This window comes from Centroberyx gerrardi, chromosome 19, assembly GCF_048128805.1.
Source record: "Centroberyx gerrardi isolate f3 chromosome 19, fCenGer3.hap1.cur.20231027, whole genome shotgun sequence".
In the NCBI taxonomy this organism is placed as follows: domain Eukaryota; kingdom Metazoa; phylum Chordata; class Actinopteri; order Beryciformes; family Berycidae; genus Centroberyx; species Centroberyx gerrardi.
The window spans coordinates 4,802,500-4,822,266 of record NC_136015.1 but is presented as its reverse complement, the minus strand read 5'-3'; the positions used below and the strand labels follow the sequence as shown (position 1 = coordinate 4,822,266).

Sequence of the window (19,767 nt, the reverse complement as noted above, 5' to 3'; positions counted from 1 at the left end):
TGATGCACATTTTTACAGGAAGCAATTTTTCTGATATAATAAAAAATGTCACTGGTATAACAGTGCATGTTCACGTTTTGATTGAACAGATAATCAGGGCAAGACAGAGTGAAGTTTAAAGGTCATGTGGAGAGCTGATATGAGATATACTGTAGTCTAGACACACACACCCACACACACGCGCGTGCACAGAAGCAACACTTTGTACTTAAGCTCTTTTTTTGGCTTGACTTGTATTTGTTCTTTTGCGACTGTGTTATGTAGGCGATAAAGAAAAATAGTTCAATAAAAAAAACTTCAAATAGGTGTCATATAGGAAGGAAGACTTTGTGGAAAAATCTTCTTAAGCTGCAGTGTTGAACACATTAGATGTGGCATTTCAAAAAACAACATCACACTTTTGTCTCCGTCTATGAAATGTAATGGAAGTGGAGGATTGGCCACTAGATGTCACTCTGCACAGGGGAAAAAAATTGAATGAGAACCATCACACCTGCACACACACTATGTGTGTGTGCAAAATCCCCTTTGATAGACAAAGAAACGGTGATAATTGCATCCTTGAACGTCCCCTGAGATGCAAACAAAGGGATAAAACGCAGGCGGTTCAAAGACAATTTTATCAAGCTGGGGAAGTTGATTCTATCCAATTAGTAGTACAATATCTCTATTCATGTGATTTTAGGTGATTTTTTAAAACGGCACAGCAGGGTTGGACAAGCTCAAAGCATAAAATATGTCATTCCAAGACTTGTAGTGGAGTGTTATTGTCGTTATTGTATATGCACTTATTGATTCTTCTTTTTCTTGGCTGTCTGTCTGTGTAGGCAGGTATTCAGATGTCTGTGGAGGCTCTGAGGATGAAGTCTTGGCCTTGAACCCCACCAGTATGTCAGGTAAGAATACAAACACACACACACACTGGTGGAAAAGCCTCTGAAATAGCATTTAGACCATCATGGGACACTAAAACTCTCCATTAAAATCCAGGATAATGAAATTCTTTTAGTGTTAGCAGCTCCTTAAGGCAGGGACCCCCCCCCCCACACACACACACACACACACACCACACACACACAAACTCAATAGTAGGGAAACTCTGGGATACATTACTGCCTTTAAATGAAGAATAATTATGCAAAAAAACATATGTAAATGAAACAGGACAGGAAAGTCCTAAGAAGTTAAGCTCACTTGCACACATAAGAAGCCGCTTTAGAAGAGGCGTAACCGTCATCATCACCATATACCAGACATACTTGTATGACTTTCTACAGGCAGGTCGTCCCATACGTTGAACACACAGCCCATGTTGACTCAGCAGAGATAGCGCAGGAGGCGAGCTGGCGACCTCGGCGACCCCGGCACATATGCCCTTGATCTATTGCGTCAATATAGTGAACACAGACACTTGAATGCTCGAACCAGATCACCTCACTCAAGCGCAAGACAGTGAACGCCACACCAGCACACAACACGCTGTGACACCAAGTGATATTTCTGATCCTGTCATTCCTAGGACTTCACAATAAGCTGCTGTTTTATGAGACTGTGTTCTGAATGTTGGTGTCAGTGTGCCTCTCTCGCCTGTTTCACCGAGAGAATAGCTACATATATCTATATTTTTTAAAAGTGCCTCTCCGTCTATTTTAGAGCCAGCAGACAAATGCTCCCCCCGCTGGAAAGATGAGGCCATTCAAAATGGTAATATTTATCCTCCCACTCAACACTGCCTTTCCTCCTCCTCTCTATCTCAGGGTCTGGGTGAACTCTGGGGGCGCTGAAAAGACATGCAGGGCTTTTCAGTGCGAGACGAGCAGCTGTTTCACATTTGAACCTCATTCAGATTTTTTGCTTTACATGTTGGGAAACATGAACTGAAATGATTCATTGTGCTTAGATAAGGTAATTTGGGTGATCTGCAGTCTCGGGAGAATGTGATGAAATCCACTGGTTCATTTTCTCTCCTTTTTCATGTTTTTTGGGGCTTTTTCCTTCATAAAGACAAATCATAGTTACCCAAACCTCCTGGGGAAATATGTTTTCTTTAGTCTAGCTCAAATATCTTATAGCTTTTTTTGTGAACTTATGCTGGAATAGTTTAAGATAGAGACTGTTCTCTTTCATTTTCATTTTATTTTTAAGAGTAAGCTACGATTTGGTGTTTGACCCAAAGACCTTGCAAATAAACGCACAAATAAATGCAAAATGAAGCCACATGTTTTAGGTAATGTTAGGTAATCTCTTGGGTACTTTCCTAAACAATTCTCCACCCATTTGGTTGACTCAGATCCTGTGGCTGAGGTTCTACTTTGCGGTGAGCATTGTGTGCCCGGCCCAATGGTCTTAAGGACTTAGTGATGTTAGATTTTAAGTACAGTGACAAACAGCGTTGCAATTCAGCTGTTTAGCAGATGTCCTTATCCGACTTAACAGTAAGTGAAACTATAGAAAACATCAGTGTCTGTGAATCCCATAATTGCAAACAACCTGGTAAAGAAATAATGCAAGGGACAACATAATGTAATTCACCGTGCTCTACTTTTCCTTGTGATTTAGTGGAAAAATTTGTACTTTTGTGTGATGATCAACATTATGTGACCATAAATGTAAAGGAATATTAAACTAAAACAAAAACTAAACAATGGAAAACAATTGAAAACATTTTTCAAGGGAATGTAAACTGAGATCTCCTTTACACCTGACATCAAGATGCGTCCTGGGTAATCGGATTGTATTCACATAGAGCAAAACACATCAAATCCAGACGTAAAAATACAGCCAAGATGCACTGAAGATCTGATCATCCAAACCAAAGGAACAAAGTGTAAATTTAATGCTTTTTCCCATCTACATATACAAACTACGTAAAAAGAAATCTACTGTAGTGCGCAGATCCAACCAGGAAGCGCACAAAATCAAAGAGGCAGCAGGCAGTTGGAATAGTAACATCTTTATAAAAAATGGATTGTCAGGATACTGGTGGATGAGGAACAAGCCAGATGAGGTGTTCACTGTCAGTTTTAAAAGACATAATTAAATATTAGTGAAGGGAGTGGCGTGCGTGGGAATCTACAACTACAGCAGTCAGAGGCATGTGAAGCTGTTAGTGAGACTGATCAAGCAAAGCAGATTATATTTAATTGTATAATTAGCCTGTAACTACTGCACTATCATTATATTTCTGATTGATTTGATGCCTCTCTCTCAATCAGTCAGTTAATTAACCAATCAGTCAGCGGTCTGTAAGAATGCCACAGAGCTTTTTGTGTGTTCTGCTTCCCAACACAAATCTCTTTATTTCCCTATCTCTGTTTTTGTCACTCTCACCCACCAATGGATCCCTTAGAATTCAAGCAGAGCTTTATTGCCACGAATAGAGAAGCATGCATCTTATGATATAGCATGAAAATATGATAAGGATAGCACAACTTTTCATGACTATTGGACAGCAAGGGAAATATCAAACAATAAATAAAATGCAGACACACAGTCTGAGTCTCTCATACCAAGTTTTCATCATGCTTCACAGTTGTTTTAGACTCTGCGGTGCATTCAGGGACACCTCAGTCAATAAAGTGATATGAGTTTCTCATAGAGGCCTGACTGTTTGTGAATAGGCTTGAATCATTTCTAGTCCTTGCATGAACTGGCTGTAGGTTGAATCACTATTGTGTTACATCAGATGGAGAGTTGCGAAACAGACATTTGTTTAGATGAAAATGTCCCGGATTACAACTTTAAAGAAGTCTTGATTGGTAATCAGGCAGTTAGGCCTCTTTGAATCCAGAAGCAGTAATTGCCCACATAGAGGTTTTGGGTGCATTGTGTCACAGATGTCTTGATGAGCTTAAATCTGTAATCAGACAAAACTGTGGATGACTCATAATGCGTCATCACCGCTAACCCTCTTTGGAGAATACTGATCTGTCATGCTGAACTTGAACGAGCGCTCAAAGGTTTTTCCTATCTTCGCTTTGGCCCTTCGGTGGCCTTTTTTTGCACGATCAGATTTGTTTGTGACAAAAAAAAAAAACTTACACTGTATACAAATACAAGATTTTTTTTTTCTTATTTACAGGGTATCATTGGGTCTTAGAAATAGTCTTGTAAATAGTCTTAAAAAGCAGCAAATGTCTTAAATGCAGTTATTAGAGGTCTTATTTTTTTCTTTATGCTGTATCCACTCTTAGATTAATCCAGAACAGGGTTAATAGCACAATATGCATCCTGTCTGCTTTACTAAACACAGTTGGACTGCATGTCCCTTACCGTTTCATTTCCTGGTGTCCTTTCTCTTATTCTGCCCATTTATAGTTTCACAACTTTCATTAGCTATATTTGATCAGAAACAGGCTGATTTTGACAGCTTTGTTTCTTTTTTTGTTTTTAAAGTGGTCTTCAATTTATTTCCAGGTAGTGTTTAACAGGTCTTGAAAAGTCCTTAAATTTGACTTTCCATTAGAAAATGTACAACAAAAAATATGACAATATCCTGTAAAGGTTCGTCTCAAGAAACCTTACAGACAAGCATAGGAGTTCAATACTACAATACGACTGCCACAGTGATTCATGTGTTACATCTTCATCTCAGTAGTGGTTTGTCTCCAAATTTTATTTCTTAATGAGTTCAGTGAGGAGAAAAAAAAGCAGCACTGATGAATTGTCAGTGTAAAACAGCGTGGTAATAGGAGAAAATGTTTAAGCTCCTTTGCTTCAGTAGTTCCTGGACATGGAGTCAATAATTTAGACAAAAATCTACAGTATGTCAGTAGAAGAATTATTCCACAGCTAAGAAAAAAATCAAATGTTTTAACCGTGAGCTGCACCTAATATAAAGCCTAGGTTTAAATCCTTACGGTGACCAACAATTAAATATCATTAAAATATCAAAGATTTTTTTTCCCTCAATGCATACCAAATGCTTGGATATTATTGGATATTATTTGTCCTATCTTTCTCTGTTGGTATTGACATGATGATGAGTTATGGTTTGGATTTAGAATAAGAATAAGAATATTTCTCTTGCCACTCTTCACTGACGGGCCTTGAACTGAACTTGAACTGACGTCACTCGACCCTGACCAGCTGAATCCTTTCTGAGTGGTCTGGGCATAGAAACACATTCCTTGTCATGGCTTGTCAAGTGCGTGTGATATTAACAATCATTTTTTGCTCATGTTCACGGAAAACGTCAGAAGGAATATTATTGCAATTGAGCTGCAAATGCCAGGAATCGAAGTAATGCAGAGAAAAGAGAACGGACATTTTCCCTGATTTTCTGTTTTATTCTAGATTTAGAAATGTAAAGAGAACAGCGGCTAAAATCGACTCCTCCAGTTTCCCCCTTTATTCTAAAGTGCGGGATAATCCTATTGAACTTTGCACCTCTAAATGAGTGGAACCTTCTGTTGTTCCCCTGAGCTTACCCTGAACTTTAAGGAGAAGGTTTCCCAACTAATGTGCTCCTCCTCAGGTAACACCGGAGTAGCCGGGGACAATCTGGCTCAGGTCACCGTGTCAGTCGAGGGCCACCAGATCCCTGACATCCAAAAATTGTTCATGACCGGCTTTGAACCCCCAAGGCCCAAAATAATCAATCAGGGAGGGAATATATCTGTGCAAAAGCCTGCTTTAGGGCCACTGTGTGGAGGTGCCATCGACTGAGACACAAAGTTTCCATTTGCAAGTGTAGACTACTGTATGGAAGGAGCGGCGAGGGAAGACGTCGTATCAGTGGCGCTTGATGGTTCAGCTAAAATGGAAAGGCCCTGCTGTCTCGGGAATAGCTGTGGAATAATCGACTTAGCTTGTTGGAAAGGAGATATGATTATTCCAGGGAGTGTTTATGCCTCAGCATTGCTTGACACAGGCGGTCTGAAATATGCTTCTGGACGATATTATTCCTATGTGTTATTTAGAGGAAGGTTGAACGTACAGAGGAAAAAGATGCATCTGATCAAAAAGACGTTCGGGGTAAGTAGAGAAGTGTTCAAATAGTGCAAAAAAATGGCGATAAATTGCTGTATTTTAAAATGTATGCGAGGCACTTTGGATAAAAGTATCCACTAAATGGCATGCTTTTTTTTATTCCTCTGAAATCCTGTTAAAGCTCTTCAGTGAAGTCTATAATCTTACTTTCAATACTCTAATTTTGTCTGTGTCTTCATACCAAAAGAAATACTTCTAATAAAAGGAATAGCTGCGGTTAAATTAATGTTAAGCTTTACATTGCTCTATCAGAGGATTCCAGTGTAGAAAGTCTTCTTTTGAAAGGCGTTAACTATTCATTGTCTTGGTAGGAGGTGAATTTCATGGATATTCGCGGGAAGCCGAGTTTAATAATTGATTTATTTGTAATTAATTTAACATAGTTGTGGTTATTTCATTGCTAATTGCTCCCGAAGGGACTGTCAAAGCAAATTCACCAGCTGTAACATTCCCATGTATTGCAGTTGGAGCTGTCGACATCCAAAAAACACATTGATTTAGATGTTTGCATTGGGGTGTAAAGTCGAATTTATAGAATATTTTTTTAATATGAGCAATGAAAAACAGTTAAGATGTGAGTTTTTCACAGCATTTAATATGCAGGATTCAGTCATTGAAGTCAGGTTTGCTGCAGCCTTTCAGCATCACCATTTTTCATACAGAAATATTAATAAATGAGATTCACAGTTTCTATACTGTATGATTCTCTACACAGCCTTGGATGTTAACTTCCTACTATTTTATTTTTGAGGCAGCAGAAAATGTATAACATAATAATAACTGCTCACAACTTACATAAAAATGTGAAAATCGGCAGGAAAAAAAGCTAGACATTTCTATTCTCAGACTCTCAGACAACAGATTGTTTTAGTATGGACAGGCGTAACAGTTTACCTAAAGTCCCTTAAGAAACTCCAAACAAGATTAGTCCACAGCGAGGACGTCACCTCATCAAAAAGTTAAACTGGTATCAAGCCCTCTTTGCAAGCAGATTTGCCTCAAAGGGCCCGGCTCCTACCAGCTGCTGCGTGTCGATCACATCCACCAGTCACACAACACACTTATTACATTAAAGGAGCCAGGAGCCGGTCTAATCCACAGTGTTTACCAGTGCACTTCCTTCAGTGCAGATACATATTGTGCTGTTCTCAATAGGGAGCTACTGATTTTGTTCAAAGGTTTTGTAGATGAACTCTGAATTCCAGTGTGTTAAAGCAATATTCCACTTAGTTTTAACTTGGGGGTTATTTGGCACTTAAACCGCCAGCATTTTTATTGATAGACGAGAACATAGCAGAGGGATACATGCCTCCGCTATGTTCTGTTCTATCAATAAAAATGCTATTTGGCAAAATTATGCTCTAAAAAATTATCAAAATATCACAGCAGCAGGATCTGTTGTTGAATCTGTTCACCAATGTGTTAAATGTCAGTTTTCAGTCTATTTTCATGGCCTCATTCAAATGAATGGGAAGTAAAAATCTGAACGCTACAAACTCGTCCGGCTGCATCTGATCTTGGTGAGTAGTTTATATTCTGGTTTTCATGGCGGTCAAGTGCCAAATAACCCCCATGCTAAAACTAAGTGGAATATTGCTTTAAGAGGCAGTCACATCTGTGGTTTTCTATTCAAAATCTGAATACAGCATGTATTTTTTGTATCCAAATCCAAGAAACACATGTAATATATCAAATTATTCTACATTATCTGCTGTATGAGAACCCACTTTAATATTATTGAAATATTGTTCCAAAGTCCAAAATGAAAATGACAAAATCACAAATGAAGAGAAGCAAAACAGTAAAAAGGTTTCTCACTAACTTTTCTCACTACAATTCTTAATCAAACAGGCATAATTGCTTATAAACTTCACTCATAGAATGTTTATATACTAAAAGTATTCTATTACTTCAAAATTGGCCTTGTCAAGGAAGGCAAACCAACATAAAATGAACCCTGCGATGCTGTAATAAAGTTAGTCATTCTCCCACAAATACATTAAATATCATAGAATGTTATGTTTTGAAAGTTAAACATAGCCCACTATTTATTTGTACACAGGTTACATCAACTACTTCAAACTACTAAAACTACTCCATTGCTTTACAATATTACTTGTTATTGTATTGGATTTATGAGAGAGAGTGTGTTGCCGCATTTTCCATGAAAAATGTATTTTGTCATTTCCAGGTGTTGAAATGTTTTGGAATTGGGCAACACGTCTAAAGAAAAATTATTGTTCACTCTTGATGGAATTATTATGAGATATTTTACAGAGCTGTAGAATGCTATTTCACATTCATATTTTATGTTATGAAGAAGAATCTTCAGCTATAGAGTTATTTGGTAGTGTAGATGGTAGTCATATTGCCCAGCCACTATCGCAAAACTTCATTTTCAACCTTCAAATTCAGTCATGAAACAGATGATGAATTTGATGATGCATTCAGGTCATATCAGATTTCTCGTAAATATGACACGTATTTACGCATAGGTCATGTGGGAATTTTTTGGTATCTCCTACTTGCCGTTACGAATTGTGTCAACACAGGCGTCAAAAACATAGCAGCCAATCCACTGCTGTAGGCAGTCCAGTGCAATAAAAATCCAAATGATCACTTATAGTCACACTAAAAGTGAGTAATATCTGCTGCAGTTTGCAAGTTGTAGCAACAAGATTTAATCTAATTCACACATAAGGGATATTGGGACTAGACTGCCACGCAATGGTCTACCAGAGGGCTTAGACTACCTCAGCTCACCCTGTGTCTCATGTCTTCACCATGATGCTACATGAAGAGCTTGCAGACCCTCATTTAACATAGAGCCGATTGGCCCGTCTCAGCTTAAATATGCAATATGTGGACGTGTGCGCTGCACAGAATGCAAAATGCTGTAAATAATGAGATGATCTTGTGCTCCACACTTAATGAGTTTATAAAAGCAGCGCTGCGTACTCAGAGATGTGACTTAAACATGATCCCGTGACAGTTTTAAGGTGCTTTAAGTGTCATGAGTGTTAGAGGCTTCATATGGCATTTGTAACTGAGCTCATAACCTCATTAATGCACTTGTCAGCCCTTCACTAGGCTTTTAGTCTTTGTTGTTCCACCTCTGTGACTATTAGACCGACTACACAGCTTCTTTTTTTGAGAAACATTTTGGCTAAAGGTTATTTTCTTATGAATTCTAAAGTACAAATAATGTCTGCTTCTTCAGGGACATTTGAAATATTTTCATGAAAAAATATGTGTTTTTGTGTATGAAAATCAAATTTAACGTATGTCACAAAACATATTTGACTATATCAATCAATAGAGGAGGTGGAATTTATGAATCCATTTGAAAAGTACAAGTAATTTTTGCAAAGGTCTGAATTACAGACCTGCATGTAGTCAAATTCCAGATCATTTTAGGGTTATTTTTAGGTTTTTTGCTGTGGTATAGAATGGACTATATATATATGGTTGACAGATGGATTACAAGATATTCAGACTGTTAGAATGTCTATGAGAAAAACACATGAGGACAGTGGAAGCACAACCTTCCAACCCAAAAAGAAAAGAGGGCAAAAAGGCGATAATTAGAGGTAAACCTACCCTAAAATACACTATTTCCATTTTACAGCAGGGTTGTCGTATAGTTAAATTTTACTCCCAACATCTTTTCAATACCTTGCTCAGATATCAGTTCAGTTCTGCCCAGTTGAGAGCGTTGAATCTTATAAAGAGACACTGGGCCAGAAGTGGCCCAGCGATGAGATAAACCTCAGATCAAACTCTTGCTAATCCAAACCCCCTTTTGCAATATCATTATCATTATGTAGCCCATCACAATCTCACTTACCTACCGTATGTCTGTTCACCGACCAAGTAATAACCAGGTTCTTACAGATGCTTGGAAAGTCTGGAAATGTATAGAAAAACACTTTGTCAATTTCCAGGTCTGGAAAGGTTTTTAAATTGCACAAAATAATTTGGAAAATTTGGGAAAATGAGTGTTGTTTAGGCCCAATATACAAGAAAAAAACCCCAACATTTTCTGTGTTTATTGATGCCCTGTCATCTCACATATCACTGCTGTCCTGTGAGAACTTTGTAACTCCAATTTTGATGATTTTCGTGTTTTAACTTCAGTTGAACGATTACATGGTTCCTCTATGGTTGAGACCAATTCTGTGAACTTTAGGCTTATGAAACTCTTCCAAAACCCAAATTGCATGGTGGTCAAGCTAAAAACAAAGCTGCTTTCTCTAGATCCTGAAAAGTTGACATTTTGGAGATGCAAGGTTTTTGCCCGACAGTGACAATATTCTGAAATGTGTTGTTGTGAGGAATAATCTTCATTTATAGAGTTATATGGTGTGGCTGATAGGAGCTGGGTAATATCACTGTCAGCACAAATCATATTGAACACCAACTGAAATCTTGAAATCCCGTCAAGGTCTGGAAAAAGTGTGGGATTTTGTAGTCGAAGTGAGTAACTGTAGAGCAAGAATGAACCAAAAAAGCCCAAATTATTTATTCACAAAGATGGAGAGCGACGAGGTTGATCCTCTGTTTCTGGAGGAGACACAGCCGTGCAGACTGCAGGCTCTGATTCAGAGTTCACATGAGTACAAGCAGAAGCAGCGGGGATTTAAAACCAAAACAGCACGCGACTTCACTATGTGTTCACGCATTCACATGTCTAGGTGTTAATTCATATCAGAGACATGACTGTCGTTCTGCTAACTTATTTTCTAATCAAAAATAGATTAAAAGAAAAAATAGTAAAGCTTGACAGAAACTTAACAGAAGATCACAAATACACCATCTTTCTGATCTTGATGTATGCTGCTCATATTACAACAAGTGGAATTTGTTGTTTAGGTAATCTATGAAAATGAGCACACATGCCCAAACAGTGCAAATATTGGCCAATAAAGCTAAAAAAAAAAGACAAATTAATTCTCCTCTCCATTCAAATAAAGACTTTATTTTCTGTTTATTGTCACCAACATGTTTCAGGTATATGGGTGCCAAGCATGTATTATGTGTAGTATATGACTAACAGGCTGTAACCTGTTGGAGTGGATTTTCTCTTTTTTTTTCTCCTGTAATTTCTTTTTGTCATACTTTCTCCTAAAAAGTGGAGAGCGACCAATTAAAAACTGAACAGAATTGAACCTGTTTGTGACACAAAGGGCACAAACACAGTAGCTGTGACACCAGTCTTTGAGAATAAAGTCAATTACACTTTTCCAACCATACAATATTACTTATGTTGATTATATTAGCAAATGTTTAACAAATCCTTATCTCATCCTCATTTGTCAATATTGAAAAGTCATATGATAATTTGTATGTTTAAATGCAATAAAAGTCTATACTGTAATAATGACAACTCAAAAACAAATAAATAGAAATAATAACAATAGAGAAAGTAACTGTATAAATACAAAGTGAAAGTAACTACATAAAGTAATGAAATCTATTATATTTTGCAAGCCACATGAATTAAGTCTGCTTCAGTATTTCTTTTGCAGTATTATCTATAACTCACAATAAAGACAATCGCCTAAAGATCAGCAGGTTTTTTCTTTTTAAATCATCAAACTGTAGGAATTGTATTTATAAGTGTCACTTTATACAGCAAAGTGGGAATAACATGTTATGGTGGAGTTATGGTGAAGAAAACACTGTTACTTAGTTAGAGAAGGCATTACGAATCAGAACAGATACACATCCTCGCCATAAGGCTTATCCTATCCTTATTGATTAGGACACATAATTAATATGACCAAGTATAGCTGGTGTCGAGGATAATACGTGTATTATCTGAAAAAATCAGGCCATTTGTCGCTTGTTCTGTATCCACTGTGGGGGGGGGGGGGGGGGGAATTGATTTTGCAAAAGCTACATAGAAAATGGTTTAATGTTATTTTATGCTGCAAATGCATTTGTAGAATAGAGTGTCTACCCATCAATTGTCCAGAATATGTGTTGCAAAGAATATAACTAATTTTTATTATGTACAATTTAATACTAAGTAGTATAGCATGTGATGCATGGATAAACTTGAGTCCATTATTTCAATATATTTCAATAATCAAGATTTGATTCCAAGATTCCTTTAAAGTCTGTGATTTCTTTTTTTTAAATTTGGTGTTATTGCACTTTAGATGCGCGTCCTTGTCTTTTGACAGAACTTCTCCTCGCTATTTAAAAATATTAAGCATGTACTATATATTCTGAATTCTGAATCTGAATTAGTTTCTTAATTTGTTTAGTATTAATTTAAGAAGTGTTAGTTCTTCTCCGTAAGGTGGTTTCTATTTGACGAAGGCGGCTAAACTGTTCTGGTGTTTTGGTCATAAATGTGTCACAACCACAGACAATGAAATCTTCTTAGTGTCACAACATTTACGCAGATTGAACTAAAGTGACTGGAATAATGAAAGTGACCTAAGGGTGCTTGTCTGAGGCACCCGCGGGATAAGCAAAGGTTAATAAGCAAAGGTTAAGGGTTGAGGGGTCAGATTAACCATTAGTTGTTCCACCATATGGGAATCCTCATCGTGTACAGTTGGTACAAAACATTTTTCACCCCGCACCGTCTTCCTAAACATTGCCTTTGCCTTCTTCTGGTGTGTTTTCCACTCGGCCAATGCGATGAGATGGTATTTACTGTAGGTGCATCACGCAATGTCTCTAATCTGTGACATTTGCCACTGTCTGCTGCACTTCTAGGATTTGTCCAGTGTCAGATTAGAGCCCTGCGTCGTCATAAATCTCTGCTTCCCAATTCGGCCGGGTGGTGGCGGGTGGGGCAATTGCTCGGTATAGTCTGCGGATTTGGTGGATGAAGGGTTCACTCGCCTATGTAAGGTCAACCTCGAGGAACTTTGTTGTTGTTTTTTTAGATCGGGAAACTTCTAATTGTCCTAGAGAGCTTGTCACGCGGCTTGATGCTCTTACCTATCGAGTTAGGAGTTGATTTCTTTTGCACTTAGGTTTTACCTTGAAGGGATTTTTCTTAGAGGAGTTGAAGCTCTTCTAACTTTTTATGGTACTTCACTGTAGCCCTCCGTCATGAATTACTGCATATCAGACATGTACGAGATGCCTCACGGTGGGGGCGGAGGCTACACGGCGCAGGGCGGCGGAGAATACTGCATGTACCCGGGTGAAGGGCCAGGGTTCGGACATTGCGAGCCCCAGCCGATGCACCACCCGCCCTGCATGGAGCAGGCTTGGTCGCCCGGCCAGCACTACTCCTGCGCGTACGCCGGCGGCGCTCCGGCTTTTAAAAGTGAATTTTGCAGCATGGAGATCCCTCTGAGTCATTTCCACCATCAGCCTGAGTATTTCTCTGAGGGAAAGCCTGACTTCTTCCACCTGCAGTGGATGCAGGGGCAGCACAAGAAAGGTACGACCTCCAGATTAGCGTGGCAGCTTGGGTATTAGTCTACTCCCGATGCATGCTGTTGTTACCATGGTGCCAACCTGTGTTTGTTGTCCGCTTGCGTTGTGTTCCTCTTTGACTCCGTGGAATTTTGTCTTTGGGAACAATTTGTAGAAGGCCTATGTTGTAGTTTCTTCTTGGTGGAAGACTTGTGTTTTTGCTTTTTGGGTGGTTGATTAAAAATGGGCGGAATGCCATATGCATGTACACTTTCAAGTGCATAACTGCAATATATTATTACATTTGAGTTGTGAATTAACTGGTGGTTGTGATTTATGTGGTTCCCTCACACGATTTTGTCTAAAGTATGTTGCGTGCCCCTTAGGGCGTTTTTTTTCTTTTTTTGGTAATTAGTGATGAATCCTCCTCCTTGATCAATGAATCAATGATGTCTGGGATTTTCAAGTTAAGTCTGATAAGCGTAAATCCAAGACTTAAGGCGTCATGCAGTGGCAGATCAGTGATGCTCGGGGTGTTTTAATGGGGAGGGGAGGGGTCCATATTGATTGATGGTGATGGCAGCAGCCCACAGACAAGGCAACAGAAGGCTGATGCAGGCTGAATGATGGCTCTCTTCACAGACCCTCAGAAGTATTGATCAGTTTTTGAACCTCCAGGCCTGCAGCCTGCGAGAGGTCAAAGGACTGAACTCGTTAAGCTTGAACCCCAAACACAAAAGATACAGAATCGAGTTAACTTGGGAGGTAAACTGGTATCTCTGGAGGTCAGTGCTAAACAAACATTAGGTGTCACACTGTTGGACCGTCTGTAGATAGTGGCTTCAAAGCTTGAGATAGGACTTGACTTTGCATTCTGGGTTTTTTTCTCCATTGTATGCTGACAGGGCCCAGTTACCTTTTATTTAAAAGCTTTTGTACATTGACATTTTTAATGCGACATAGGCCAAGCCAACATCAATTGACTGCTGTTCTGAGTTTTAGAATTGAAATATCTCTGCTTTCAAAATGTCCTGCCATGACTTTCCTCAGACCCAATTTCTGTTTTTCCTGTTTTTCTTCTTGGTTTCATCTTGGTTTTCTTCTTTTCAGATTTTCTAAATCACACAAGGAAATAGTGGTTATAATTATATTTTCCCTTTTTAAATTGACAGCTTGTTGGACTTCTCGTAGACCCCCAAATCCATTGGCCTTTCTAGTGTTAAATAACTGTAATCATTGGAAGTAGTTTATTGCATGTATGATTTCTAGAAAGAAAAAGGAACAACAATCATTTCAAAAAAGCAAAATGATCTACCTCCTGCTGAAGAACCTCCGTTATTAAATTCTAACCTATCCTAATTAATCCTAACTAATCCTCACACCTACAGATACTTGTTCTTGAGGACCATGTATTACTGAAGACTAAGATAAATTGAGTGCTTGTATATGTTATCGTTTAACGTTTCCATGCAAGTGAGCAAACTCAGAGACCTTTATGGGATTTTCAGAGCAACTCATGTCCAGCCGTATCGTGCCAAGACACTTTTTGTGGATGACTGTTAAATAATATTGTTAATCTCAGGTCAACACCAACTTTAAAGCAGGTTAGCAACACGTATGCCCTATGAGCATGTTAGACCCCCAGTGAATGAACACTCTTAAAAGCCACTTTTAAAACTACTCCTACTACTCCAGTGATATTTCTTTAAAAAAAATGTCATATTAACCATCTTGATCTTCCTCTCTAGGGTACATACCAAGTTACCTGGACAAGGATGAGCTATGTGTAGTGTGCGGGGACAAAGCTACAGGCTATCACTATCGCTGTATTACCTGTGAGGGTTGCAAGGTAACACGAGCGTGGCTTCCTATTATTATTATACAAAACTAGTGTAGTGCAACATTTTCAAAGCAGCTTTGACCATGTGACGGTCTGCTCTCTAGGGTTTCTTCAGGAGGACGATCCAGAAGAATCTCAACCCAACCTATGCTTGTAAGTACGAGGGGAAATGCATCATCGACAAAGTGACCAGAAACCAGTGCCAGGAATGTCGCTTCAAGAAGTGCATCGCAGTTGGAATGGCGACCGATTGTAAGTTTTGCGTGCCGAGACTGTCACACTAAGTGTGCGACCCGAGTGGATCTGAAGCCTTCTGTAATGGCATTAATATGGCGGCTTCTGAGACCTTTATAGTTTCTATTAATAAACTGAACGTTAGGGTTTGCACGGCAACACACAACAGTAAAGCAGCTTAAAGTGACTGAATAAGAACTTAAAGAATAGAATTAAACATGTTCCTTATAACCTGAGGTCTTTGTAAGTCAGTGCCCTTTGCTTATTTAGACAGTACAACAATTGAATTACACAACAGTTCTCACATAGCCCAAGTGTGTGAGTGTCATTTCATGCAATGATACTTTGCATTTGTTATACATGCTCACTGTAGATTGGTAATGCCTTCATAATTACATACTTGTTTGATGCTGTACAGTATTTTTGTAACACTTTACTTGAAGTGGTGTTCATAAGGTACTGTAGTGTAAGCACATTGTGAGAGGATGATAATTATTATTAATTACCATCAAGCATGGTAATGATAAACACAATGTGCAAAAAAATAGAGGGCTGAATACTGTTTAGTTAATGACACGATATTAAATTAAATGTAATCTTCTGATGTTTGTCTAATGATTATATTGTAAGAAAAGTTTATCTGTGTTTCTAATGCGATTATAATCTGCTGCAATGCATCACAGTGCACTTCAAGTGTTACCTTGTATATTATGTTTATTGTATCAAGCTCTGACTAATAATGATCATGCACTCACTATGTGCTTATAATGCGCTTATGATGCCGTATCATCATCGCTTAAAGTCAAGTGTTATCTAAATTGAATGTCATTTTCTGATGTTTGTCTGATGATGAAATTGTAAGAAATATATATCTCTGCTTCTAATGGGTTTATAATCTGCACTTCAAGTAAAGCAAGCATTGCCCTGTGTTTTCAAGCGCATCGGCAACTTTCTTGCATCGTTTCATGCCTGCCCCCCTCCTCCTCCTCCTCCCCCTCCTCATTCCTGTCCACTCTCATTGTCTTTCTCCCTCCCAACCCCCTGGCTCCCTCCCTCCCTCCCTCCTCTCCCTCCCCTCCCTCCCCCCAGTGGTGCTGGACGACAGCAAGCGGCTGGCCAAGCGGAAGCTAATCGAGGAGAACCGGGAGCGCCGTCGGAAGGAGGAGCTGCAGAAGACGGTGTGGGACCGACTGGAGCCCACCCACGAGGAGTGGGACCTCATCCGTATGGTGACCGAGGCCCATATGGCCACGAACGCCCAGGGCAACCACTGGAAGCAGAAGCGGAAATTCCTGGTGAGACGTCTCCTCCTCCCCGGCAAACAGCCTCCATTGTATTGATCACCCAGCCCAGTTTATCCTATCCACCCCCCTCTCTACCCCCCCCCCCCCCCCCTTCCCCTCCCTAACCCCCCTTCCACTTCATGCCCCCCAACCTCCATCCACCCGCCACCACAACCACTGTTCCACTGTTCCCTGTGTTAATATGTCCATGTGTTTTTTTTGTATCTCCTTGTAGAGTGGGGAGAATTAGCTGGACGATGGAGAAAGTGTGTTCCTCAGCGCAACAGCACTAATTTATAACGGAACATCTTTTCCTTGTCTTTTCTTTTTATCTCTTGCCAAGCAATGTCCTTAATCGCCAGTACTAATAACTGATCTTTTCGTGCTGTTTTCATTTTTCTCTCTCTGTCAGTTTGAAGCTTTTGATTTCACACCCTACCTTTTTTTTTTGACTAATTTTGTTTCTTTTCTGTAAAAGTCTTAATTGCTCTGTCCAGATTGAAAGTCCATCTAAACTCTTGACTTTGTCCCGGGTTTCTATGGCAAGATGAGAAAGAACACTGAGACGTTTAACTGACGAATTTGTTTGCTTTTATCTGGGTTTTGGGCTAATTGGGTATAGTTTTTAAACGAGGTTCCCACTGGTCATGGAATTTCTGGAATGTCATGGAAGTTAGAGAGGCCTATTCCAGACAGGGATAGTCAGGGGATTTCATAAATTCTCTGTGGAAGTCAGAGAATATCATGGAATTCTACAAATGGGTCACTTTACAGGAATATACCAGAATGTGTTTCCAACTTCACTGCATTAGATAGTTTTCAGACCAACTGAAATGGAAACCAGACTGTTCACCCCTTTAGAAAAACAACATTAACAAACCAGGAAGTATTCATTTTTAGGGCATGGAAGCGCTCCTACTTAGTTATGGAAGGTTATGAAAAAGTCATGGAATTTTACACCAGGGCCACAGTGGGAACCCTGTTTAAATAGTTGTCTGATAACCTTGTTTGTGAACTGCGACGCGCGGCGGACTCGTTTTGCGTTTTCTGAGGACCTGTTTGAGGCCGTGGTTCTGATCCCCGACTCTCGCCATAGAAACCCGTCTTGCATTTCTGTGCTCACCTGTTTTCTCTCTGCACACTCTTTCATCTGTCCTCAGTTTTAACTTGTTTTTTTTTTAGTTGGCTTGACACGGGTTCTTCATTGAAACTTCACGATTCCTGTTGATTATCCAACAGGTCGAGGAAGCAATGCTACTTAATGAAATAACATGTAATTTATTCTATACTTCTGACCAGAGCGCAGTGGGGGTGAAGGAAACTAAGGTAAGACCCAGTGGACAAAAACATTTATTGAAATTGCGATACAGTAATTCCAGTAAGTGTTTTATCACCAATATCAATATACATAACGCTGTTTATTAAGTCCATAAGAAATGTGAGGGCTCTATGTACACTACCAGTCAAAAGTTTGGACACACCTGATTGAATGTACTATGTTTTTCATGATCTTAAAGCCATTTTGATCTAAAGGCTTATGATTAAATACTTGAAATTAGTTTCTTAGACAAATATAAATAGTGAAGTTGATGCCTATGTATGAATTTCTTTCCAAAGCCTTTGCCTTTCCATCAAGGCAAAGGGCGGGTACTTTAAAGAATCTAAAATATAAGATAGTTTTGATTTGTTTCACACTTTTTTGGTCACTGCATGATTCCATTTGTGTTATTTATATTAGTTTTGATATCTTTGCTATTATTCTAAAATGTGAAAAATAGTAAAAATAAACAAAAATATGGTGTCCACAAACTTTTGACGGTCAGTGTATATTATGACCTGTCTTATATAGTATTCATATTCATAGGGAGAACTACCTTGCCAACTAAATCCAAAGTAAACAGCTTTATTGCATTTTGAATTATCATACTTTTAAGTTCCTCCTTGGGCTTGTTTCCTACTTAGAGGAGAACAAGAACATTGTATGTGTTGTTTTTGCAGTCTTACTGGTTTTGATTTTTCATACTGGGAGACTGTTCAGTCATTATGTCCAATCCTTCCGTGTCATTTCAGCCTGAGGACATTGGTCACGCATCCATCGTAAATACACCTGAAGGAAACAAAGTGGACATAGAAGCCTTCAGTCAGTTTACAAAAATTATCACCCCCGCCATCACCCGTGTGGTGGACTTTGCCAAAAAACTGCCTATGTTTTGTGAGGTAAGCGCAGCTATAGTGCAGCATACTGTATATCTAGACCCTCCGTAAATTAAATGCTAGATTTGAGAGTTGAAATGCAAATGTTGAGTTTGCTGTTAACGTTCAAAGGTCGTTCTCTTTTTTCATCGTTGATCCTTGATTTGAACAATCTGAATCTTCAGCAGTCCGTTTTGAACAATTGACTCTCTAAGATAAGATCCAGGCCATACATGCCATCCATAGCCATATAATCCTGTAACTAAATGCTTATCTGTTTCCTGTCATACTCAGCTGCCTTGTGAAGACCAGATCATCCTGTTGAAAGGCTGTTGCATGGAGATCATGTCGTTGCGAGCTGCCGTTCGCTATGATCCGGAGAGCGAGACCCTCACGCTCAACGGGGAGATGGCGGTCACCCGCGGCCAGCTTAAGAACGGAGGCCTGGGCGTGGTCTCGGACGCCATTTTTGACCTCGGCGTGTCGCTGTCGTCCTTCAACTTGGACGACTCTGAGGTGGCTCTTTTACAGGCGGTCATCCTCCTTTCATCCGGTAAGCACCTGGTGTCCGGATTCTTACCGTGCGCTGCAGAGCGGCTTATGGGCCTCTTATTCAAAAAAATTATTTTGGCCAGTCAGTGTGGTCCATCTCTGATATGATGGATATGATGCAGTTTGATTAATTCAGTATTTACTGTATAATTGATCAATACTGCACTGGTTGTCTATGACAACAGTTCAGTTCAACCTGAACTGATTCTAATGAGACAATTTAATCCGATTCCACACAAGAATGCATGAATATGTATTATTATTAGTAGTAGTAGTATTAGTATAGTA

At 39.3% G+C, this 19,767-nt stretch overlaps 1 protein-coding gene across 5 annotated transcripts in view; it reads left to right on the top strand.

The window, feature by feature from the left end:
- thrb (thyroid hormone receptor beta) overlaps nt 1-19,767 on the top strand; it is an 84,740-nt gene that overhangs the window by 58,670 nt on the left and 6,303 nt on the right. For 2 of the 5 annotated variants that reach the window (XM_071907538.2, XM_071907540.2), the window contains exons 3-10: nt 828-896; nt 1,654-1,704; nt 15,126-15,226; nt 15,322-15,469; nt 16,541-16,746; nt 17,974-18,060; nt 18,805-18,951; nt 19,222-19,480. In XM_071907538.2, the coding sequence (XP_071763639.1) occupies nt 890-896; nt 1,654-1,704; nt 15,126-15,226; nt 15,322-15,469; nt 16,541-16,746; nt 17,974-18,060; nt 18,805-18,951; nt 19,222-19,480 (1,006 nt within the window). In that variant the 5' untranslated portion in view covers nt 828-889. Of the gene's footprint in view, nt 1-827; nt 897-1,653; nt 1,705-12,971; nt 13,403-15,125; nt 15,227-15,321; nt 15,470-16,540; nt 16,747-17,973; nt 18,061-18,804; nt 18,952-19,221; nt 19,481-19,767 lie in introns of those variants that run through there. The other 3 variants (XM_078290345.1, XM_078290347.1, XM_078290346.1) reach the window with 3 other exon arrangements.